The 26,536-nt window shown below is 47.8% G+C and overlaps 1 protein-coding gene across 4 annotated transcripts; it reads left to right on the forward strand.

Moving 5' to 3' along the window:
- Positions 1-6,602: 6,602 nt before the first annotated feature.
- On the forward strand, positions 6,603-24,885 carry dusp10 (dual specificity phosphatase 10). 4 transcript variants are annotated; one of them, XM_035423760.1, is made up of 4 exons: positions 6,603-6,736; positions 14,105-14,953; positions 22,357-22,728; positions 23,948-24,885. In XM_035423760.1, exons 2-4 carry the CDS (start codon positions 14,152-14,154, stop codon positions 24,211-24,213), a joined length of 1,440 nt encoding a protein of 479 aa, XP_035279651.1. In that variant the 5' UTR covers positions 6,603-6,736; positions 14,105-14,151; the 3' UTR covers positions 24,214-24,885. The 4 variants fall into 4 exon arrangements, with proteins under 4 accessions (XP_035279651.1, XP_035279649.1, XP_035279650.1 ...); XM_035423758.1 differs by lacking the exon at positions 6,603-6,736 and adding an exon at positions 12,345-12,658; XM_035423759.1 differs by lacking the exon at positions 6,603-6,736 and adding an exon at positions 12,960-13,163.
- Positions 24,886-26,536: the final 1,651 nt, after the last annotated feature.

Raw genomic sequence — 26,536 nt, forward strand, 5'->3', positions numbered from 1 at the left:
TCCGATGCCAGATTTGGCTGTTATCTGCATGGAAAAAACATGACCTTGACCTTCTCCCTAAGCTATTTAATGTTTTTTTTTTGTTTGATTGTTTTTGTTTTTTTTTTAGATAAAGGAGAAGAAAGTAGAAACAGGTGGACTGCTTCTTCTTATAAACTCAGTTTACAAGACAACAGCTGCGCTAAATCTGAAATTAAATTTTCTTCCTCTTCACTGTCAGGGCCCAGATCTGACAGAACTCCTCCTGCAGCTCTTCTTCTGTCGCTGACAGCTGAATTAGCCCTTCAGACCAGAGCAGGAATATCTGCTGTTTTTACCAAGAAAAAGTGAAAAGTTTATGGGGCTCTGATCAGTATTGTGTGTAAGTGTGTTATGTGCTGAGAGACGCAGCGCGTTCAGCTGGACCGGGGTAAGAGGGAACTGTCCTTACTTGGCTTTCTCACTTTTCACTGAGCACATTTCTCAGTCATTTCTCATTTTTCGGATGGCTGAGTTGAGTCCCTCAGGCAGAAGACAGAGCGCCCCTGGTCTGTAATGATCCTGATGATTCGGGACACGATTGATGGGCCTGGCTCATCTGATGGGACGTGCGGCTGAAGATATCAATGTAGAAAATTTGGAAAAATGGTCACACAAGGCCTTTTAAAAAATGCAGGGTCCAGGGCAAGGACAGAACACTCCAGAACAAACCTGATGACTTCCCTCCTGAGGACCAGTTCATTGTCTAAGATTCTAATGCACATAATAACAATAGCAGCAGCAGCATCATCATCATCGTAATTTCCATCATCATCATTATCCCCACAGTCTTCATCATCATATTCATCATCATTATCATCATCATCATCATCATTGTAATCTTCATCATCATCACCAGCAGCAGCAGCATTAGCATATTCTCCAGCTACTTTAATCCATCAATGCCCACATTTTTCCCAGAGATTTCTTACATCCAGTCCTAATGCAGAAAGGACTGAACCAAAAGCACTGTGCCCCCCCCCCCCGCCCCACCCCCCCCCCCCCCCCCCCCCCCACACCACCCCCCAACCTGACAGAGTGGCCGTACGTTATGCACATTTCCCTTAAACCAAATATTTAATCAGATCAGGCGACGGTTACTCCTGTTTTAGGCAGAATAACAGCCTGGGAATGGGCCCTGTTCTCTGCACAGGGAGAACCTGTCAGACTGGATTTGGGGGATGATGTCATCCTCTATCATCAGAGCCTGTTACTGCTACCAGCGCTGTCCCCAGTGTTAATCAAGCCCCTCCCAATGCTGTCCGCAGTGTTAATCAAGCCCCCCCCCTCCCCCAGCACTGTCCCCAGTGCTATACTACCCCCCATCCCCCAAACCCCCTGCCCACCATCAGCAAACAGGTGACTTCCCTCACCCCCTCCAGCCACCAAAACTATGCGAACCCTCGAAATCTGAAACCAGGCAGGGACACCCCTCTCCCTCCTGTGCCCTCCCCCCCCCAACCCAAACAAATGCCTCCACCCCCTCCCGCCATTGTTTTTGCCATCATCAGTGTCCAGCGCCGTACCAGGGGGTAGGAGGGGGGTTGGGGGGGGGGGCAATGGGATGACATCACCGAGTGAGTCACTAGCCGGCGGGGTTAAATGGTGTCACACTCAGGCAGGGGATTATGGGGAGAGACCCCACGCGGCGGCTCCGCCACTTGGGCCCCTTTGTACCGCGTTAGCCGTGACTAATCGGTGACTCTGAGGTAATTCCTCCAACAATGGAACTGAAACCGTCATGAAAAGTGACTAATTTACAGACACAACTTACAAAACCAGAAGTTCACACAGAAGTCAAAGTGAAATAAAACACAACAACTCTAATTCATGGTGTTATTCTTAAACCAGTGCTTCCACCCGACAATGATAAATATTTATGTGTGGTGCGATATGCATAGATTTGTATGGCACCTTTCACAGACTCAAAGCCCTTTACAGTGAAGGGGAAGCAGCTCATCTCTGTCACAGCAATGCGTAACTCCTGCCATGTAGAGGAAGCCCATCTCACACACAGGCCTTAAATCAGCACAACGGCAACGTGCTGTGTCCATAACTCTGAGCAATTTTTCAGGTTTTAATGTATATATATATATCTCAAGCAACATTTTTTCATCCATATCCACCAAATTGAGTGAAATAAAGAGAAAAACCAGGCTGCTTTCCCCAGTACCAGCACTTAGTCATGTGTAACATATTATAGATCTAAAGTCTGTGATTGGTCAACTTGTCATTGCAATACCTGCAACATTCTGCACCAACAATTCCATGCATGCTGCTTTTCATTGTTGTTCATAATTGAGCAATTAAAACAGCTGATTAGTTAACCCACTGCGCCTGGTTTCCTGGTTTCTGATTTTGTGAGCTGAAAACATTTCTGATTGTCTTGAGACCACGTTGTTATTCTTTGATGTTCTGAAAGGAACCACTTGTGTATTTTTCCAGGTGAGTCCTGAAGCCCCGGCTGAGAGTTTTCACCGTTCGTGTTTTCACAATCCTGGTGTCACTTCTTATTTTAAGTGAAATGCGGCTGCTGAAGAAGGACTCCGTGAGCGCGTCGGGCGCCTTCAGACTCGAGACGACGGGGAGCAGAAGATGGCGGCTGCCGTTCCCCTCCCTGGGCGCGAGCCAGGCTCCAGATTTCCAGGACGAGCTCCGAGGACGCCTGGCCGTCGTTCAGGGCGTGTTCAGGGCGTGTTCAGGGCGTGTTCAGGGCGCGTTCAGAGCGCGTTCAGGGGGGCGTTCAGGGCGCGTTCAGAGCGTGTTCAGAGCGTGTTCAGAGCGCGTTCAGGGGGCGTTCAGAGTGCGTTCAGAGCGCGTTCAGGGCGTGTTCAGGGGGCGTTCAGGGCGCGTTCAGAGCGCGTTCAGAGCGCGTTCAGGGCGTGTTCAGGGCGCGTTCAGAGCGTGTTCAGGGGGCGTTCAGAGCGCGTTCAGGGCGTGTTCAGGGGGCTTTCAGGGCGTGTTCAGGCCGGCGTTCAGAGCGTGTTCAGGGCGCGTTCAGAGCATGTTCAGGCCGGCGTTCAGGGCGCGTTCAGAGCGTGTTCAGGTCGGCGTTCAGGGTGCGTTCAGAGTGTGTTCAGGCCGGCGTTCAGAGCGTGTTCAGGTCGCGTTCAGAGCGCGTTCAGAGCGCGTTCAGAGCGTGTTCAGGTCGCGTTCAGAGCGCGTTCAGAGTGTGTTCAGGGCGCGTTCAGGGCGCGTTCAGAGCGCGTTCAGGGCGCGGCGTGAGCGTGACTCAGCGGGCGAGCACCCGGCCCTCGTTATTTCTGCTTCGCCACGTGAGCAGATTCCTTCAAAAACACAAACAGGTTGCAAATCTGCGCCTGCCGGCTGCACATATGCTGTTTGTCTGCGAGTGCAGCTTAACCAGTTTTTTTTTTATTTCACTTGTGTGTTGTGTACAAATAAGCAAATGAGTTCTGAAATATGCAGAAAAACTAGCAGACCCTGCATCCCTCTGATATGGGAACTTGTGCTTTACTGGTCTGCCATTTGCAGCTGACCTAGATCAGAGGTGTCGGACTCCAGTCCTGTTTTTGGTGTGTTTCAGAACTCAGTCTGAGTCATTCGAGTCACTGATTGGCTAAATAGTCCACACACCTTGCTTGCACACGCTTTGTTTACAGGCATTAAATCAGATGCTGACGGAAAGGAGCCCATTAAAGCCTGCAGACACTGTGGGGGTCCGAGCCCAGGATAGCCTGCAGACACTGTGAGGTCCGAGCCCAGGATAGCCTGCAGACACTGTGAGGTCCGAGCCCAGGATAGCCTGCAGACACTGTGAGGTCAGAGCCCAGGATAGCCTGCAGACACTGTGGGGTCCGAGCCCAGGATAGCCTGCAGACACTGTGGGGTCCGAGCCCAGGATAGCCTGCAGACACTGTGAGGCCCGCAGGGCTGTAGTTTGCCCCCCCCCCCCCCCCGCATGGCTGCCCTCTTGGGTCGGTGTGCACTCGGCGAACCGTGCGGGGGGAGGATGCAGCTGCAGCCGGCTGCGGCTGGATCCTGTGGCCCCGGGGGTTGATATTGTGTTTTAAAGTGGGGGGGGGGGGGGGCAGCAGGTGACCCCCCTGTCCTAAAAACAGTTCCTGTTTTACATTATTAGCATCAGACCCTCAGTCAATGTGTCTGTGCGTGTATGTGTGTGTGTATGTAATTTTTCTTGGCCGGACTGTGGAGTAAATATTGATACTGTTCATTTGGGTGAGTGCAGGGCCCAGTATTTTCTTCCTAATTTCAGTGTGTTAAAGATGTGATGGAGGAGATCACAGGAACATGGTCACTGTGGACCTCCTCCGCTCTGCTGACCCCCTGACCCCCTGACCCCCTGACCCCTCTTCTCAAGCTGAAGAATCACAAACCTGTAACACGATGAGTACAATCATGCATTTGTACAAATCAGCGAAACTTATATATACACGTATATTCCACATTTTTAAAAAATGTATTTTTAGCTGAATGAGCTGACATCAGATGAAAAACCGGAGGACAGGATGCTGACAGTGTCTTCACGTGATGGCTGTCAAAACCTGCTGCCCTCGCAGCGCTGCCACCCCCCCCCACCCCCCCAGGACATTCAGAGGTGCAGTGGAAACCATGACAACCCACAACCTTGCACTGTAGTCTAAAAACAGAGAGCACACTGCAAAACTCTGCAACCCACATCCTCTTATTGTAGTTTTAACCCTTTAAAGTTGTGAGGTCACAAATACGTGAATAGAATGTACTCAACTGAGCATTCTAATGCTGACGTCACAATCACTGCAGGGAACCGAAAGAAACAGAGTTCTAGAACGCTGACTTAGAATTTTGAAAAAAAAAAAACATTAAAAAAAAACCTACTCTTGAAATGGTTATGATGAAGGGAACACTGGATAACTTGAAAGGCCACATTCTCTTATTGTAACTTTGTATTCCTACTTCAGATCTCTTAGGTCACATGGACAATGCTCTCTGTATTTTTTGGTTGGTTTCTGACCTCATCATCTTTTGAAAGATCTGATGTGTTAACAAAGAAGACCTTTGTTCTCCAAGAACAAACTTTGTATGTTACAGTGTTTTTGGCATTTGTTTGTTTCCGGGATATTGACCAATGACACATAAATGTAAAACTGACTGCTTCAGATCTTTCCACAGCCAAATTTGTACGACTGATTTTGTGCTCGTTTACTTTTATGATTTTAGGTTTAGGTCTGACATGATATTAGTCTGGCGTAACTTTGCATAACTGTGTTGTTTGTTTTGTAATAGATATCATGGTGTCCTGAATCTGCTCAGCTGTGTGGAGTGACATCACGGTCCTGTGTTACAGGTGGGTGTGTCCGCAGAACCATGAGAATAACAACACTGATAATATGGCTATTGGGTAACGACTAGCAGCACGGAGAACTCAGTAGGATCATTCAACACTAGTGATGGTGGATTCGTCAAAGACTCGGCTGCAGTAATGAATTTTTGGTTCACGTAGATGTCAGAAAGCGTGATGATCTGTGGTCTCATAGGAGCTGTTGCGTGTAGGTCAGGTCTTGTCAGGTTATATGAGAGAAGGAGCAGATGGACAGTCATGGTGCCCGAAGACTAATATTGGACTTGCCCCACGTTCTCATGTAGGGCATCCATTTTGAGCTCATTACATCATGAGCCATATACGTGTGTGTGTGTCTCTGTGTGCGTGTGTGTGTGCATGTGTACGCGTGTCTGTGGTGTGTGTGTGTACGTGTGTGTGTTTGTGTATGAGTGTGTACGTGTGTCTGTGTGTGTGCGTGTGTTTGTGTGCGTCCATGTGTAAGCATTCGTGTGTGTATGTATGTGCGTGTGTTTTTGTGTGTATATGTGTGTGTGTGTATGCATGTGTATGTGCGTGTGTGTTTGTGTGTGTGTGTGTGTGTGTGTGCGCGCATGTGTACATGTGTTTGTGTTTGTGTGTGTGTGTCTATGTGTGTGTGTGTGTGCGCGTGTGTACATGTGTTTGTGTTTGTGTGTGTGCATACTTCTTGATTATTAGCAAAACAATATTTGGCAGTTGCTAAGTGACAGTGAATGATTCACAGTCTCTTCAGGCTACAGGAGAGTCAGGTTGGGTTGAGTAATGGAGGAACAGATACCTCTATCTTCAGCAGCACACACATTTACACACACACACACACACACACACACATATTTACATGTACACACATTTACACGCACACACACACATTTACACACACACATTTATATTTACGCATTTAACAGTTGCTCTTCTCCAGAGAGACTTACATCAGTGCACAGACACAGGCTTAGGCAATGAACCTTACCGAGTCATCAGGTACATGGCCAGTTTGTATGAGCCAACACATAATCTCATGCTCTTACCGCACAAAACAAATCTTGCCTCAAAGCAAACCTCGCTATAGTCATTTGGATAATTTTTTTCTTTTCTTTTTTAGATCATGAGTCAAAAGAGGTTTCTGAATGACGGCGAACTCTTTTCACAAAGATGATGTCAGGAACGCGCGTGAGTCAAAGTGCGCTTTCGTCTGCGGAAGGAAAATGGCCGACTGCCTGCCTGCGTGAGACCGCGAGCGCGAGGCCAGCACCCGGAATCACAGGAAATTAACCGAACGGTCCGACCGCTCCTCGGCTCCTCGCGCTGTTTGGGGGACACCTGAGGAAAGTCGGTCCATCGGCCTGGTGACTGGCTGCTGGCTGGTTTGGTCTGGTGAAGCCTGCCTCACAGTCTGTGGTTAGTGATTTTTTTGTTGGCTTTTGTGTCTGGAATGGGGGATTCTGCTGTTTTTTATCCTGTCTTGCTGTTGGTCTTACGGAAACCCCCCTGACAACTACACATCACATCTAAAACCCTGACAACTACACATCACATCTAAAACCCTGACAACTACACATCACATCTAAAACCCTGACAACTACACATCACATCTAAAACCCTGAAAACTACACATCACATTTAAAACCCCTTTTTCCTGACTGTAAGTGAGACACAGTGGTAGGTGTGGCCACCATGCCGGGTTGCGATTGGATGGGAAAGGCAAGGAAGCAGCAAGCTTATTGGCTGAACACAGTGATTTCAGGTTACTGGCTGGGCACCCAGCCCTCCCCTCCCTCATCACCTTTTCCGGATGCCTGCTTTTTAATTTTTTCGTTTTTTTTAAACGCAAGCTGTGTGTCCATCTGAGCATCTTTCCAGATCTGAGGCGCAGGTTTGAGACAAGCTGTTCAACAGTTATGAGCATTATTTACCAGAATGTTCCCCGCGCTCACTGGCTAGACAGACATTCAGAGCGGCTTTGAGAGAAGTGGAGAGTGGCAAACTATCCTTTTACCGCCAAACGTGAGAGATGCTTTATGTATTTAATGACGCTAAATATACTTACGGCAAAAGAAAGTGCAGGAACCTTTGTTAACGTGTGAGATCACAAATATGTGCTGAGAATGCTCTCAACTGCATATTCTAATGCTGATTTCTCACAATCGCTACTGGTGACTGAAAGCAGTGGAGTTCTAGAACATTGACTTATAATTTTTTTTTTGAAAAGCATTCCAAAAACCCTGCTCTTCACAGGGTTAAGCAGGCCCAAATCGAACACATGGGTTAATAGGAATAATGCAGGAATTCCGGAATTCTGCCAGAGGAACGGGAGTCCAGTATTCCACAACACAGGCAACCAGCTGAGGCTTATTTGATGTGAGGGGAAAATTCAGTCTCAGCAGTAGTTCCAGAATAACCCGCAGATGCTGAGATCTGGTGACGGAGAAGGCCATGGCATATGCTTAATGTCAGTGTGTCACGCTACGCACACCACTGCTGTACAGCCGGGGGGGGCATCGTCATGGGGATGGCCCCCTCTCGCTGCAGGAATGAAACATGTTAATGAGGAGGGAGGACGTTCTGCTGACCGAGCCTTCTGAGAGCGTGACTGAGCCCAAAGCATGGCTGGGGAACGTGCCGCCATACCACTACAGAACCATCAGAACCCCCAGAACCACTGGAACCATCAGAAAAATCAGAACCCCCAGAACCACTGGAACCATCAGAACCATCAGAACCCCCAGAACCACTGGAACCATCAGATCCATAAGAACCGCGAGAACCGCCCCGCCCCCCCCCCCCCCCCCCCCCCCCCCCGCCCCCACAGGCGCCCCAGCTGCGGTTTCGCCCTCTTCTCCGCTGCAGTCTCACCGCGCGTCTGCTCCTCAGCGCCGTCTCGCCTGCTGCACAGGAAGTGGGTTTCGGGTCCTCGGATCAGCGCGGAGGTTCTGCGCACATCACACCCAGCATGCTCTGCTTTCTGCTTTCTGCTTTTTTCACCCCATCACGGGAGATAAAAAAACAACAGCCCCAAGAGATTTACATTACAGGCATTTAGCAGACACTCTTATCCAGCGCGACTTACACAACATTTTACACAGCATTTACACTGCATCCATTTACACAGCTGGATGTAAACTGAAGCAATGCAGGTGAAGTACCTTGCTCAAGGGTACAACAGCAGTGTCCTACCTGTGACCTTCAGATTACAAGACCTGCTCCTTACCCATTACACCACACTGCTGCCCTTTGCTTTGTGGCTCTGTGAGCAGAACTGAAGGTGGGATTAAAACTTCTGCTCTGTCCGTGAGCGAGAGGCACACGCGCCTCGCCTCTCTGTGGCCGACTGAAGCGGTTACCAAAAAATTTTCGGGACGCTACAGTGGCCCGCACGAGGCTGAAAGCTGGTGAAAGGAAACCTGCTTTGTCTCTCGGGGGAAGTGCGGCCTCCACCGCCGGAGTGTACAGGCATTACCGCCAACGTACCGCTGCACTTGTGGGGGTAGTTTCACTGGGTAAATATTCCCCTCCTTCTCCACCTCATGTGCAAGGAGAGAGCTGTGACACAAAATGGCCGCCGTGCATCATCACCCAGCTGGGGGAGGGGGGGAGGGTAAAGGGCTTTGAGCTGTTGGAAAGGGATGAAAGGCACCTTTATAAACAAAACACCTGAAATAAAACACACGTGCAAACGCAACGCCGCAAGGAGCGGAAGTAGCAAACCTCCATATTTCATTTCTTAGAAACTCTCTGGATTTACCACCTGCCTGCCTGCCCGCCTGCCCACCTGCCCGCCTACACGGAAAGACTCTCAGGTGTGGGCGTTCAGCCGCGTGCAGACGGCTTCCTGTGTGCACGGTGAGGAGGCGCTGAACGCAGAGCGGGGCTCGAGGGGGAGGCGCAGGTCACGCGGCGTAGAGCGGGTAGGAGCACCTGCAGGGTGAAAGATCAAAGGACTGAGATACCTGTGGGGGGGGGGGGGTCACATTCTGCTCCACACATTTACACAATAACCAAATTCCCACCCACCCCCGAGACCCTGGAAGTGAGGGGGACTTTCTGCCTGTGGCCCTGCCACGACTGCTACAGTCACCCAACAGAGGGCCGTCCGAAAGCTGAGCTTCAGACCAGAATCAACCCGGGCGTGGGGGGGTGGGGAGTGGGGGGGGGCGGGGGAGTGGGCACAAGCCCCGCCTACATCACTGCTGGCGATATGGGCATGTGGGTCTACAGCCGTTCTGCGTCCCTTTCTGCAGGGACAGGTGTGCAGTAGATCCAGGTGCTCAAAAATAGATATGAATTTGCAAGAGCGCCCGTCGTACACACAGCACACACACGTGCACACACACACACACAGAACACACGTGCGAGCACACGTGCACACACACACAAGATGAGAGCACACACACACACACACACACACAAACCCTTAGGCTACTTTTTTACTTCAAATGAACACTTTTTGCCAAATTTAACCCACCAAACCGTGTCTGTGAATAATTTATAATAATAATAATAATAATAATAATAATAATAATATTAAAAAAGCACTATGAAACACATGTAATTATGATTCAAAGTTGAAACTCGAGTCTGACTGAATCCTAGCAGGTGGTCATGGTGTATGCCCATGCCATGTTTTATACCTGTGCCATGGTGTATGCCCATGCCATGTTTTATACCTGTGCCATGGTGTATGCCCATGCCATGTTTTAAACCTGTGCCATGGTGTATGCCCATGCCATGTTTTAAACCTGTGCCATGGTGTATGCCCATGCCATGTTTTATACCTGTGCCATGGTGTATGCCCATGCCATGTTTTGTACCTGTGCCATGGTGTATGCCCATGCCATGTTTTATACCTGTGCCATGGTGGATGCCCATGCCGTGGAATATGCCCATGCCCGTGCCGCGGTGGCATTGACGGAAACTTTCAGAGAGTTTCCCAGGCTTATCCGCTGGTTTGCGATGAAGGAGCCGCATAATTATCGCCTGTTTCCTGGGCCGTGAACTTCTGTCGCGGATTTGCATTTTTCGGATGCATTTGAATATGCTCAGTGGCTGCGTTTGACTTTGAAAGCTTTTCCCATTTCTAAATTTAGCGCCGTTAAGGACAGCAGTCAATATGGCAGCTTTTCCATTATTTCCATTATTTATGGATTAGCAGATGCTTCCCCTCTCTGTGACTTTCACGGGTTACGTCTCTCACACGCTTTGGCACTTGTTTATGCGGCTGAATATTAACTGAAGTAAAGGCCTTTTGCTCAAGGGTGTAACAGCAGTGACTCACCGAAGGACTCAAACTCGCAGCTCTTTGGCCCCCCAATGACACCTGCCCCAGCACTGTGTGGAGCTCAGATGGAACACTGCGTGCAGTGCATTGCACACAGGTACAGGTTCAGTCAAACCCCAACGTGCTTTCACTTTTATTTTTGAACAGTGCAGGTGCTTGTGTTACCCTTTCTTTTTGATTAATTAGCTGGGTTTGCTCAGAACAATGTAACGGCAGCGAAGTGTGTTAGCACTTCCTTAATTTAGCTACAATGCAGATGGGCTGGACTACGCTCTCTGCTGAGCGAAAAGGAAGTGTTTAAAAAAAAACAAGATCAAAGGGAAAGAGAACTGATGAAGTGGGCCAGGGAAACTGTGAAGAGCACAAAATGGCGCTCGAACGATGAAGACAACCGCAGCCCGAACTACGGAATACAACGCCAAGAAACGACCGCAGCGTGAAGGCAAGAGCAACCAGACAACGACAAACCAAAAGCAACAACAACCTGACCTATTTCACCACGAGGAAAACAGCCATCAGAACCATCGCACCATAAAAACAACAACAACAGACTGAAGTATTTTTCTCAGCAGTCACAAAAACCACCCCAGCTCAGCTGCAACAGCACCTCTATTAAAATTAAACTGCCATGCCTATTGCTATTATTAGCGGTAATAATGAATGTTCTGCATTGTCCTGGGCTGCCGTTGAAGGTATAAATAGCCGGGCTGAGATACGACCGGGTTTGTAATGCTGGTGAGACCCCCCAGCCCTGCGCCCCCCCCCCACTCCCCCACTCCCCCAGCTCCACGTCCTCCCCCTCCCCAGCCCCGTGCCGCGTCTCCCCCATGTCATATGGGAAGGTGCTGCCTGCCAACTTGGCACTTTCGCGTCGGAGTGCGTGCCAAAAAGTGAGATTTACCAGCAATAATATTACTTGACATTTGTCAAAGGCTTCCTTGGGTCACTGTGGTCACGTAGCTGTAACAGAGAGACAACATGCTTGAGTAGTAGCCATGGGTTGCATGGGGGGGGGGGGGGGGGGGGGGGGGAGGGGGTTTGCACCATCCTCCACTGAAATTTAAGTCTAACCTGTGTGTAGAGGAAACGTACACCTCCCCATAAGAAAATTTGAAACAATCACATGGCACAAGTAATGTATTGCTTTAACAATGCAATAACATCTGAAATTTTCCCCATTTTTTTTCATAATAGTGGATTTGTATGTGAATCAAAATTTGATATTGCTTACAATTCTGGGAATTTAGATATATATTATAATATATTGATAACATATTGAGTATTTCTGCAAATGAATACATACATATGTTTGTTGATGTGTATTTTTATTGTATTTAATTTTACACAAAATTTGATTGTTTATAACACAAAACCGGCATTTCTACAAATCTATAATATTCCTAACCAGCTGCAAGCACGGGAACAGGCATCAGCGTTCCATATGTTCAGTTTACACTCAGCCGCGTATTTGTCCTGCGGTGGCAGTGCACTGAACACGTCAGAATGTCTGAACACATATTTCACCGCGGCAGCCCAGCTCGCGCGTTTGAAAAGACACAATGGAGGCGCGCGCTACGTCCGTCCCAGAGCTGAGCTCGCGGCTCTGCTCGCGCCGCACAGGCCCGGCTGCTGCTTCGTTCTGCCTCGCTCCGGCCGTACAGCCTTTTGATTGGTTGCCAATGACATCACCCCTGCTCTCATATACAGAGCCCATCAGCATTGTTCACTCGACAACCCTGAGAAAGCTGACTTTACACCCGACAAACTCCACCCTCCCCTTTCTCGGTTGGTTATCGCTTTAAATGATCGCGTATTTAATATTAATGACGTCTTCTACTGGTTCCTAGGCGCGTCAATCGTAAAGTAGTACTTCTCTAGGTTGGTTGACCCCACTTTTATATTATATGACTGGGACCAGGGCTGAAAGTAAAAATGTTGCGGATTCACAGCAATGGGACGGGCTGAATGGAGTCAACGTTGTTGATTAGAAACTATTAAAAATCTGACCAAAAACATCGGGGCTGTACCAAGGTTTTTTTCTAAATGTAAGTCAAACTTTTTTTTTGTTAAAACCTGAAATTATATGTAACTCGTTGAGAAAGTTTTTAAATATATATTTAATGTGTATACAGTCAATGCTATGTACATGACATGCTAAACTGCATGTGTTTCGTACAGCACGGCAATATTACAGTGATCATAGCGCTTTTCCGTCACATAAATACACGTTTTCACCGAATGCAAGGAGAACAGGACGCAGTGCCGATTATTAATAACACTTGCCTGAAATTTAAGCATTGCTGCTGTCTATACCTGTAGGTTTACATCTGAGTTTCTCAAGTTGATGATGTGGGTCGATCTCGCGTCTCCGAAAGCAAGCAAGCGAGCTGATCGATGCCCAGCTACGGTGTAATTATGATTGATAGCGTGCAGATGGTGAGCACGGTTCACACGCATTTTTGAACGGATAGTTGTTTTTACGACGTCATTTGGCGTTACAATTTGGATGAGGGGGAAAACTTCTCAGACCGTGGATTTATGCCGAAACAAGTCAGTACATTCTCAGCACGTCCACATGCCGGTCGCTGTAATTAGCATATCTCCCTGATTTCTGTGTTGCGGGGTCTCGCCGCTCGTTCGGCTGTATTTTGTATGTGTATAGCGGGTACGTAGCCGTGGGGGTGGTGAAAACAAACATAATCGTGGCACGATAAAGGACGAAATGGCATTTAACGCAGTCTGTAACCGCTCCAGACGTGTTTTGGGGGGGAAAGCGACTGCAGTGAGTTGGTGCAGTGGGCTATGTTATATTTAAGCCGCGGAAAATGTGCAGAGATCCGGACTATCCGAGGACAGCAACGTGAAATCCCGTTAGATCAATGATGAGACTTTTTTTCTTTTCTTTTTTTGATTAAGTTGAACGCTCTATTTGACCCGCATATGCTGCCGGTTTGGGTCTGGCTTTCACAATAAATTCAGTTGTACGGAGTCGAATTCCCCAAACGGAATGCAACCCCACTATATATTTAGCGGCCGAGCACCGCAATGAATTTAGTATCCCCATCGCCAAGTCTGGCGGTCTCATTTTAAGCGCGAGGAGAGCGAGAGGGCATCACATACACATGATGCGTTGCTATAAACTGAACAGTTTATTTACCCAGCCGTTTAGACTAAAACAAATCTGCCGGACGACGTCTTGGTGTGTTAGCCTGCATGATACTTGCATTTGTATATTTATTAATTTATTCATTAGATATTTATTTTGCTGCTGAACGTACTGGAACATGTAACAGCAAATGGTTTGATTCTCTTTGGCGGTGAATTGCATCAGGTAAAAAGTGCCCGTGCTGTAAGGCTGCAGTCTTGTGCTCAGGCCGGTATCTCCGGGCCAGCCTGTCTCCGGTGGTCTGTCTCTCGTACGGGCGCGCTCTCGCGTCTGCCGGTTTGGTGAATAACGCGAAGCCTCCTGGGCCCTGTTCCTTGCCTCCTAGACGGGACTCTCCGGTTCTTCCTGGATCGCCAAACCCGCCGTTTCCACATGCCTCCCTCTCCTCTAGACGACAGAATAGTGGTGGCGTTGAGGCCGATCCGACCGCAGGAACTGAAGCTCCGCCTGGACACCGCCCGCTACCTGGACTCCGTCTCCCACGGCAGCGGCCAGACGCTGATCAGCACCACGGTGGTGGAGATCCGGGCGACCGAGCTGAGTTATATGCCCTCGTCCAGCGGCTCGACCCGCTCCTTGTCCTGTGGCTGCAGCAGCGTCAGCTGCTGTGCGGTGAGCACGTACGAGAAGGGCGGGGCGGCGAGGGTGAGCGTGAGCAGCCCCAATCTGAGCTCCGCCGTGTGCCTGCCCCCCGGCGCCCCCCCCATGGTCAACAACAGCGATGCCCTGACTCCGCCCCTCTCCGCGCCCCTGGCCCCGCCCGCCGTCCGGCCCCCCTCCCCCGTCCGGGTCATCTACCCCAACGAGCTGGCGCGCAAGATGACGCGCTCCTACAAGGGCCCCCAGCCGGGGCCGCCCGCGCCCGTCATCATCGACTGCCGCCCCTTCATGGAGTACAACAAGTGCCACATCCGCGGGGCGGTGCACATCAACTGCTCGGACAAGATCAGCCGGCGCCGGCTGCAGCAGGGCAAGATCACGGTGCTGGACCTGCTGTCCTGCCGCGAGGGCCGGGACTCCTTCAAAGGGCTCTTCTCCAAAGACATCGTGGTGTACGACGAGAGCACCAGCGAGCCCAGCCGGGCCGCGCCCTCCCAGGGAGCCCCCTCCCAGCCCCTGCAGGTCGTCCTGGAGTCGCTGCGGCGGGAAGGCAAGGACCCCATCGTGCTGAAAGGTACGGGTTCCAGTCAGCTTTGGGATTATTACTGAAAGGTAAAGGGTTCGACTGAGTTTTGGGATTATTACTGAAAAGTACGGGTTCCTCTCAGTTTTGGGATTATTACTGAAAGGTACGGGTTTAGATGAGTTTTGGGATCATTGAAAGGTACGGGTTCCAGTCATCTTTGGGATTATTACTGAATGGTACGGGTTCCTCTTAGTTTTGGGATTATTACTGAAAGGTAACGGGTTCAGATGAGTTTTGGGATCATTACTGAAAGGTACAGAGTCAATCTCTGAGTTTTGGGATCATTACTGAAAGGTACAGAGTCAAGCTCTGAGTTTTGGGATCATTACTGAAAGGTACAGAGTCAAGCTCTGAGTTTTGGGATCATTACTGAAAGGTACAGAGTCGAGCTCTGAGTTTTGGGATCATTACTGGAAGGTACAGAGTCAAGCTCTGAGTTTTGGGATTATTACTGAAAGGTACAGAGTCGAGCTCTGAGTTTTGGGATCATTGCTGAAAGGTAGAGGCCTCACTCTGAGTTTTGGGATTACTATTAAAAAAACAAACAGAAGAAGAAAAGCAGCTCACTGTTTAATCCCAAACTGTAGAGGGTACAAGAACATGCTACAGAATGTACTCTGATAGGAGTACATTTTAAACCTTTAACCATGTGGACTTGTAGAAGCTCTGTTGGAGTCAAATGAACACTGAAGCGTTTACTGTGTGGTGTGGGGAACTACAGTACCCTTAATCTGACTGAGAATGAAAGGAAAGTTAGAGTAAGATAGTTTTTAAACTGCAGCGGGTGGGAGGGTGGTGAGTGGGCAGGAGCCGGTGCTGATTGGCCGATCTGAAGAGCGGTTTTGTGGAGAAAAGGCCACATTGCACAGTGGCAGTTTTAGTCACGTTTTTTTGTAATGGCTGAAAGTGGGTGGTGAGCTCATCTGCTGGAGTGGGCTCAGTTACCCTGCACGTGCACAGGGAGCTCTATACACCTCGCTCTTATCAAACTACACTACAGTACATCCACAGCGCTCTTATCAAACTACACTACAGTACATCCACAGCGCTCTTATCAAACTACACTACAGTTTGTCCACAGCGCTCTTATCAAACTACACTACAGTACATCCACAGCGCTCTTATCAAACTACACTACAGTACATCCACAGCGCTCTTATCAAACTACACTACAGTACATCCACAGCGCTCATATCCAGCTGAACTACAGTACATCCACAGCGCTCTTATCAAACTACACTACAGTACATCCACAGCGCTCTTATCAAACTACACTACAGTACATCCACAGCGCTCTTATCAAACTACACTACAGTACATCCACAGCGCTCATATCCAGCTGAACTACAGTACATCCACAGCGCTCTTATCAAACTACACTACAGTACATCCACAGCGCTCTTATCAAACTACACTACAGTACATCCACAGCGCTCTTATCAAACTACACTACAGTACATCCACAGCGCTCTTATCAAACTACACTACAGTACATCCACAGCGCTCTTATCAAACTACACTACAGTACATCCACAGCGCTCTTATCAAACTACACTACAGTACATCTCCAGAGCTCTTATCAAACTACACTACAGTACATCCCCAGCGCTCTTATCAAACTACACTACAGTACATCCCCAGCACTCTTATCAAACTACACCATACTAAAGTACATACACAGTGCTCATGTCCAGCTGAACTAAAGTACATCCACGGCACTCACTAGTGCAGTCCATTTCCGTGTGATCCTCAGCTTGGCAGTATGGAGGTGTGGATCGGCTCTTTGGTCAAATGGCCGCGGCGTCTTTTTTTGGACGTGTGCGTTTTGGCTCTGCGTCGCAGGGTAAACGCGGACAGCGTACGTGTCTTTCTTATTTTGGGTGTTGCTGTCGTTGTTGTACTAAAGCAGTAAAGTGATGTTCTAATTTGGGGATGTTGGAGATGAGTAGAGGGGTGGAGGAGGGGTGGAGGAGCACACGCGCTGTTCTCTGTACAGTTTCGGGAGAAGCACAGTTGTGCTACAGTAGGAGATGTTTGCTTCACTCTCCAAAAAATTGTATGCTACCCATCCTGCGAAGCATGCATGTATACTCCCCCAAATATGCACATAACCCCCCCCCCCACACACACACACAGGAAATAGTGGGAGCTGTGACAGGATTGGACGGCTGTGCTGTGACATAAAGGAAAAAAAAGTTTTTTTTTCTCTCTTCATTTTTTCAGTGATCTGAAAGCGGTGTGTGGGTTCGGTTGGGATTGATCATGCTTCAGAGCTCAGGTGTGTGTGTATGTGAGTGTGTGAGTAGGTGTGTGTGTGTGTGTTTGTGTGTGTGTGTGTGAGTGTGAGAGTGTGTGAGTAGGTGCGTGTGTGTGTGTGTGTTTGTGTATGTGTGTGAGTGTGTTAGTGTGTGTGTGTTTGTGTGTGTGTGTGTGAGTGTGAGAGTGTGTGAGTAGGTGCGTGTGTGTGTGTGTGTTTGTGTATGTGTGTGAGTGTGTTAGTGTGTGTGTGTTTGTGTGAGAGTGTGTGAGTAGGTGCGTGTGTGTGTGTGTGTTTGTGTATGTGTGTGAGTGTGTTAGTGTGTGTGTGTTTGTGAGTGTGAGAGTGTATGAGTAGGTGCGTGTGTGTGTGTTTGTGAGTGTGAGAGTGTATGAGTAGGTGCGTGTGTGTGTGTGTGTGTGTGAGTGTGAGAGTGTGTGAGTAGGTGCGTGTGTGTGTGTGTGTTTGTGTATGTGTGTGAGTGTGAGAGTGTGTGAGTAGGTGCGTGTGTGTGTGTGTGTTTGTGTATGTGTGTGAGTGTGTTAGTGTGTGTGTGTTTGTGTGGTGGATGGCACACTCTTCCCTGGCATGGTGGAGTGTTTGGGCAGTCATGTTGGTAAAAGTCCAGGTGTTTTTTTCCCTCCATTTGCTGGATTGGCAACATCGCGGCAGGAGATTCAGATCTGGCCACCCTGCTCTGCTAATTACAGTGTCTGGTTTGTAAAAGGGCTTTTTCTTACTCAACCTGGCCACCGCTTTTGGACTGGAACGGTCACTTATTCAATTTAAGTGATGTATTCTTACATTTTCCAAATTCATGAACGGGAAAATAATGAAATTTCCTTTCTTCTGGCTCAGCGTCTGTGTTCTGCAATGGATGTTATGTCACACAGCATTGCTAGGTACTCGCTTCTGATTGGTCAATGGCCAGTCACTATTTCTGTGTTACAGCTGCTGTATAATCACCTGTTTCATTGATTCACACCTGAACCCTCCACACTTTACCTGTTCAGGCCACAGGAACAGCGGATGCTCCAAACCCGGCTGTCTGTGTCCCAAAAGGTCCCCTTTTAACACGACACACTTCACAATAAATGTGCAGTTTATGTTTTCGAACTGCCCTGATGGAGGCATCTTTTGCCAAAACGTTAGTTAATGAACTTGACAAACCACCTGAGTGTGCGGCTTTCTGATTGCTCGTTCTGATCTGTGAACTAGATCGTTTTTTCAGAGCAATAATGGGCGGAAGCTTTAAATGTACAAATATGCGAAATACATGCGATTTAAGCATGATTCTGTACAGGCAGTTGATTCCTGTGTGAGGTTGCTGTGGTGTAAGCTGGGTGCCGCACGGCGAGCTCGTCAGTTGTTTGAAAATGAGGTCCTTTGGGGTGATGGAGCCCCCTCAGCTGCCTTTTGGGGTCACGCCACCCTGTCTGAGGTTATTTTGAAGTTACTGACTCACTCGCTGTACATTCACACTTAATTAATTTCAAGCTTCGCCTCTGATTGGCCGCCCACTGAATTAACACACTGCTGATTGGTTAAAACGTTAATCACCATGATGCTGTTTATGTGGACAACAGTGTCTCTAAGAGACAAATCTGTAGGGGGCAGTATCTTTTTCTTTCAGGATGAAAATAACTCTTAATACCGTAAATTGTGCTTTCTTTGGCTCTTTATGTGTAAAGACTGCTCAGCGTTTTTAAATTGAAGGGGATGGGTTAGGGTCCTGTCCAGACAGGCTCTGTCTGGTCCAGTCTGGTTTGGTTTTATTCTGTACAGTCCGGTCCAGTATTGTACGGTCTGGTCCGGTATGGTCCAGTGTGGTCTGGCCGGCTTGGTCCAGTGTGGTCCGGAAGCAGCTCATTGGCACAGATTCCGTTCCGTTCATTTCCATTGGCTGGGGAGGGTCTGTGTGAAGCCTCAGGAACTCTCATGTTTTATCACCAGCACTAGGGATCGTTTTCTAATCCTTGTTTTATGCGTAGCAACATTATATAACCTGTTTTTTGCTTTATGGCTATTTCCTGATTCTGTTTTTGGTTGCTGAATATCATAAACAAGTGCAGGAATAATTATTTGATCTACGGTTTTATGAAAGCAGAGATTAATAATCCATAAATTGGTTGGAGATGATACAGAGGTAAGGAATAGTGTTGTAGCTGAAACTGTATGACTGAATAAAACCAGCTTCTCTTAACAGAGGGACAAAAGGGACACACAAGCTTTTAGGAGAGCTGGTTAATTATGTTAACTGTCTAAAACTAGCTTCTCTTAACAGTGTAACAGTATTAGCTTTTAGGAGAGCTGGTTAATTATGTTAACTGTATAAAACTAGCTTCTCTTAACAGTGTAACAGCATTAGCTTTTAGGAGAGCTGGTTAATTATGTTAACTGTATAAAACTAGCTTCTCTTAACAGTGTAACAGCATTAGCTTTTAGGAGAGCTGGTTAATTATGTTAACTGTCTAAAACTAGCTTCTCTTAACAGTGTAACAGTATTAGCTTTTAGGAGGGCTGGTTGATCACGTGAGCTGGTATTTCAGTGGCGTTGGCTGCAGTGTGTGAGTCACTGTGTTTCTGTTCTTGCTGTAACGCTCTATCTCTAAGCCACTTCCTGTTTTCATAAGGAGACTCAAAAGTGGTAAAGTCATGGTGAATTTTCCCCACTCCAGACTGCTTTAGACCAGTTCAGTTTTGACACCCCCCCACCTCACCCCCTGTTTTTTAACAGGGATAATTATTTTGATACTTGTGTTGTACAGAGTGCAGCCGTTGTGTTGTGTTTGGTTAAAAGCAGTGAGGGTGCGGGCCTGTTGGCCTCCTCTCCCTCTGCGAAGTGCCAACATGATGGCAGGAGCTGAAAGTGAAAGAGTGACAGAGTGCACAAATGAAAGAGTGAAAGACAAAAACACTTCAAGGTACTTTTCTCTGTGAGGTTGTGAGCAATGACGGAGGCTGTGCTGGTGTTCAGCTGCGTTTGTCTGCTGGTGTTCAGCTGCGTGTGACTGCTGGTGTTCAGCTGCGTTTGGCTGCTGGTGTTCAGCTGCGTGTGACTGCTGGTGTTCAGCTGCGTGTGACTGTTGGTGTTCAGCTGCGTTTGTCTGCTGGTGTTCAGCTGCGTTTGTCTGCTGGTGTTCAGCTGCGTTTGACTGCTGGTGTTCAGCTGCGTTTGGCTGCTGGTGTTCAGCTGCGTTTGACTGCTGGTGTTCAGCTGCGTTTGGCTGCTGGTGTTCAGCTGCTATGCTGTAGAATATTTGGTTTCTCACGTTTCTGACGCCACAGTTATATGAGATGGATGAATGATCTGAATAAGAAAGAATATCCCGTCTTGTGAGTTTACATTAGATTAGTAAGTTGAGATAAAAGCCCCGAGGCAGTTATGTGTGGTACAGAGAAGCCAGACTGTCAGTACCACACAGTAACTTTGTGAATGAAATGCTCTTTAGTTCCTCAAAGTGACAACTTTAACTTTGTACCAAGTATGATTGTAAATATGCATGAAACCTTTCCCCATTTTCCCAGGTTTTCCCACAACCTTGTCTGAAAGTATTTTGAATATGAAGAGGTTAAGAACTCAATGCGAAACAAACCGATGAGAGATATTAATTGGCTCCCCTGAGTGTTTGGTCTGTAAACTTCCCCTAACTGTACCGACCAGAACCCCACCTGCCCCGTTTCCATGGTGACGCAGTGAATGGCACACGATGACATCACTTGGCATGAGGTCAGCGCTTGTAATGTGAACAATGCATGAACTGATACATTGTTTCATGCTCCAGCCCCATGAGGCCTGGGGAGGGTGTAGAGGGGGGGCGGGGGGTCGGGTGGGGGGTGGCGGGTGATGAGGTAATGCTAACAGGTGCCCAAGGACAGACTTCTGGCTCACTGAAACCCGGGGAGAATATCTCCTTTCCTGTCTATGTAAACACTTTCTGGGGGGGGGGGGGGGGGGTGCTAAATGTTGATAGCTTTTTTTTATGTGTTTGAATAACATACCCTGAACTACATAAATAATTTCATTAATAAATCATCACTATTTTTGGCTGGGATTCAGACTCCTGAGAAACCATTTTGAAAGTCGTTTTGCAAGATGGCGAGCCACCAGGGTGGACTATAAGTGGCTGTTGAGCAATCTTGCGTAAAAGTTTGAGGTCAGAGTTCTTGCTCTTTTTTGTGTAATGCTGATCCATTCTAAATCCCAGGAGGCGTTTTGGCACTGTTGGATCACAGATTAATATTTTCGGACGTTTTGGAAGCTTGTGAATTGTCCAAAAATATTCACACATGCCGATGGCCCTGTGTCTGCCAGAACAGAAACATTTTCACTTGGTTCATGAAAAAAAGCTAAAGGTCAGGAACAGTTTTGTTTATTTTATTTTCATTTGGCAAAATTCAAATTTAAGCCTCAGGCATAACTGCCCAGAGGCATCCTTGGCCTGTATGAGGAACTCTGCATAACTGTGTTTAACTGTTTAACTGCTGTTATCAGAAGTTTTAAAAGAGCCGGTTTCCCTGTTTCCCACTCAGAATACCGGCCTGCGCCTCATTATCTATGAGCAGCAGCAGTGTGGGAGTCTGCTGTCTGTGGTCTGGCTCAGGCTGAACTCATTAATAAGTAATAAGCAGCCGCAGAAAGGTTTGCCTTTTGAGTGTGAAACCTACACATGTTCTCGGCTGGCTTTAAACGTTTTTTCCTGTTGAATTGCTTTAGTAAATGATACTTAATAAAGGATATACAGTGTAATTATATAATTCAGACATTCACAGGTCCATCAGTATGTATTTTCATACTGTCTGTATTTTCCCTCCTTTGTCCCTCCACACTGAGGACTGTGTATCTGAGACACAGCTGCTGTGTTCAGGTGAGGAGTAAGAAAGTCAGAAAGAAAGCGGTGTTTTACCTGTGAGCCAGGCGGTGTTCAGGTGACTCTACCTGTGTGATATGGGGAGAGCTCTCCCATCAGTGCGTTCAGTAGAGGGGTCTGCAGCCTGGGTCTGAGTGAGCAGCAGGGCGTCTGCTTTTCGCTACAGACTGTGTGTTCTAGGACTTACAGAACCTCACAGTGATTAAACTTTCTGTCCCCCCCCTCCCCTGCCCCCCCCCCCCCCCCCCCCCCCCCCCCCACAGGAGGGCTGAGCAGTTTTCGGCAGAACCACGAGAACCTGTGCGATAACTCGCTGCACCTGCAGGAGGCGCTGGACTCGGGCGGGGCCGCGGGGATCTCTGGGGGCGGGGCGCCCCCGTCGCTGCCCTCCACGCCGGACATCGAGAACGCGGAGCTGACGCCCATCCTGCCCTTCCTGTTCCTGGGCAACGAGCAGGACGCGCAGGACCTGGAGCTGATGCAGCGCCTGAACATCGGCTACGTGCTGAACGTCACCACGCACCTGCCGCTCTTCCACTACGAGCGCGGCGCGCTCAGCTACAAGCGCCTGCCCGCCACCGACAGCAACAAGCAGAACCTGCGCCAGTACTTCGAGGAGGCCTTCGAGTTCATCGGTACGTCCGTGCCGCCAGCGCTTCGCATACGGACCTGTAGTGCGTGTTTATGAAGTGCTTCAGCTGTGTGTGTGTGTTTACATATACACACCTATGATATATATGTGTGTGTGTGTGTGTGTGTGTGTGTGTGGATATACACACCTATAAAATATATGTGTGTGTGTGTTACGTCTGATGAAATCATGGTGCTCCATACAGTATGTATGTTTTTAAGATAAAGGAGTCTACAGGAATATATAACTGGCGGTTACAGGGTTAATGTAACAGTAAATATGATGATATGATCTGTGTATGAAAGTGAAAGGTTTTTACACTCCTTTGCTTAGGGGATTTTTAAAATCTTATTTTGTTCTTAATGATGTCATCGGCACATGTGGGTGAGGGAGCCTTATTGTTTTATGTAATATCTCTCGCTTTAAAAAACAATCTGTGGGGCCGCAGCCAAGAACTGGCGCTCGGAAAACAGGAAGGAATGATCCTGAGCAGATGCAGTCTGGGAGTAGCCTGTGTTTGTGGGAGGAGCCTCTGCCATAGACTCTGGGGCTGCCACTTTAATTGAAGGTTGTTATTCCTGTTTCTATAAACAGTGTGTAATTTTATTCATGTGGATTTGCTGTATTTTCGTGACAGATTGCACAGGCTAACAGTGGCTAAAACAGGGCCTGACACAGGCTAACACAGGATCTGACACAGGCTAAAGTGAGGTGTGAAACAGGCTAGCACAGTCAGTCATTTCCATGGCCTGGACCAGGTTTGCCACCTTGGGTGTTTGCACTTGGGCTAATGGAATTTTCTGTTAATAAAGAAAAAACTTTTTGAATAATATTATAATAAAAAAATGTAGTATATTGGCAGCTGTTCTACTAGATGTGTTAGTTTTGGATTTGTTGGATGGTGACATAGAAAGACCGCTCTTTCTTGCCTGCAGTCCCTGTATGAACTCTGAGCAGACGCATGTCTGTTGTAGATAAGCTGTCTGTGATGCTCTGGGCTGTTCTCTCTGGATATGTCTTGCTGCTTCTGGCTTTGGGATTGTCTGGGATCTCCATGTAGGGGCTGTTTTAAAAAAAAAAAAAAAAAGTAATATACTGCAGTATGTCGTAAACTTGGACTTTCTGAAAAATATCATGAAAAATATACTTTGCAGGGACGCATGTTTTAGAAAATAAATAGCAACGTGTGTGTGTGTGTGTGTGTGTGTGTGTGTGTGTTTCAGAGGAAGCTCACCAGGCGGGGCAGGGCCTTCTGATACACTGTCAGGCTGGCGTTTCGCGCTCCGCCACCATTGTCATCGCCTACCTGATGAAGCACACCTGGATGACCATGACCGACGCCTACAAGTTCGTCAAGGCCAGGAGGCCCATCATCTCCCCCAACCTGAACTTCATGGGACAGCTGCTGGAGTTCGAGGAGGACCTGAACAACGGCGTCACCCCCCGCATCCTCATCCCCAAACTGATGGGACTGGAGACCATAGTGTAAGAGGAGGAGGAGGAGGAGCGGACGGAGATGAAGATTTGGCTACCCCGTTGGGACAGGTCAGCCCCTGAGATGGAGTGTTACACCATGGGGCCTGAAACCCCCCCTCACCCCAGTCCTTTTTTTGGGACACGGGGGGGGGGGGGGGTGGCGTGTTGCCGTGTCGACATGCTTGTGCAGCAGTGACGGCGACAGCAACCTGGAGGATCTGAAGTTTTTGTTTTTTTCCTGGACTGTGCTGTACTCCCCAGTTTGTGCTTTTTGGGAGGGGCAAGTTTGGGCTGGTGAATTAAAGGAGTGGAGTAAGGAGGGGTGTCTGGGGGGGGGGTGAAGAGAGCCTTCTACTCGCCCTCTGTGCATCCGCTACTCAGAGAATATCACCTGGGATACAGTTTGCACTGAATTAAGTACGACACGTGGATGCTTGGGTTTTTATGATGGCAGGCTGTTCTGTAAAGGTCGTAGGAAGAGTGAACACACACACGCACACGCTTGTGCACACAAACACACACATGCACACAAGCTTGAGACAGAGAGAAATCCCACAAACTAATAGACTGACAGAAGAGCTGAGCACTTCCTCTTCTGTGCCGGGGAAGTTGTGTCTCCTGGACCGGCTCTCTGTCTCTGCGTCGGCCTGGCCTTGGGTGTGCTCAGGAGGGCTAACATCACCAACCTGCCTGTGAAAAAAGGACTGAAGATTCAGTTTGGTCTGTTTCTGTTCCTTTTACTCATCCTTTTCCTGTTTCTGTTTCTGTTCGTATTCCTTTTCCTGATCCTCTTCCTGTTCTTCCTCTTCCTGTGCCACTTCCTCTTCCTGTTTCTGTTCCTATTCCTCTTCCTGTTCCTCTTACTGTTTCTGTTCCTTTTCCTGATCCGCTTCCTGTTCCTCCTCCTGTTCCTTTTCCTCTTCCTTTTTTGTTTTCTGTTCTTTTTTTATATTGTTTAAACTTTGTGGGGATGGAGGCGGGTGGGGTGGCGGGGGGGGGGGGGTTGAGGGGGGTCTGAATAGAGCCTGTCTTCTCTGGCTTTTTGTGCAATAATTTCTGAGTGGAATGCTGAAACAAAACAGAGGATAGCTGGACCTAAATGTGTACAGAGTGAGAATTAAGCCTGTTCCAGCCCCTGGTGGTGATTGACACAAAACTATATATATTTTTGTTGTTGTTTTTGGACACCAATGCTGTGCCATATTACCAGGCTCTAAAGTACATCAGAATGATGAGAAGAAGAAAAAACAAAAAACAAGAGGTTCATTTTATTATTATTTTCCTTCTTTCTGGCACTTTGTACTAGCGTGTGTGCTGTTGTCTGTTGTACGATGTCATTTTGTTCATTCTATAAAAAATCATGAAACCATTCAAGTTTTGTCTTTGTGTATTTCAGTAATTTACCACCATCCTTCATGGTTCATACCTGTGTGTAAATTGTGTAAATGTGTTGGCCTTTCACTCTGTGAAGTACTGATGGATCGTACTGCTATTTCTAAATAATGATGCCCATCAGAAGCTTTGTTTGCATGACGATGATAAACCTAAGCCTTTACTGGAGGAAGTTTTATAACTGTAGAGCGTGTTTTTACCTTGACTGTACTGTAGATTGAAATGCCATAAACCACAGTCCCTTCTATTTGTATTTATATTCTATTTCTGCTTGTACCCATAAGTCATAACTCATTCATTTGGCTTGGTCTTGTGCCTGTTTGTATCAGAAATACCAATCTTCATTATAATTATTTTTTTTAGAACATAGTTAATTCATATATATGAGATATAAGTCTTTCAAAAAGGAGATTTTAAAAAGGAAACCTTTCCCAGACGGTATTTGGTCAAAACAGTGATGGGGACAGGTTTCGAGAACCTGGTGATGGATGGAGCAACACCGAGCTGTCAATCATTGAACTTTGCTTGCCTCAGCAGAACTCAGTCATTGGATGAAACCTGTGCGTCACGCACAGTAGCCCCGCCCATTTCTGGGTTCGATGAAACCAAAGCCCCGTCGCTCGGTCAGAGGGAGATTCCACTGGCTTAAAGGTCACATGCGATGGGCTCGTCCTATTTACGTGGCCTGAAATGTCTGATAAACTCCCCGCTTCCTGTACGTTAAATGCGGCCTATTTTTAATTTTATATGTTTGGCACTGGACTAATAAAGGCCAGGGAACGCACTGATCATATTACACTGTGAGGTTGTCACTGTTGTAAAAATATAACTTCAAGTTCTTACATGTTCGTATTTGAATTTTTTCAATTAAGATCAACCTCTAATGTTGATATTTAAACATTTATTCACTTCCCAGAAAAAGTGGTCACCTATGAATGCAAGTG

This window comes from Anguilla anguilla, chromosome 6 (assembly GCF_013347855.1).
Source record: "Anguilla anguilla isolate fAngAng1 chromosome 6, fAngAng1.pri, whole genome shotgun sequence".
NCBI classification, from domain to species: Eukaryota; Metazoa; Chordata; class Actinopteri; order Anguilliformes; family Anguillidae; genus Anguilla; species Anguilla anguilla.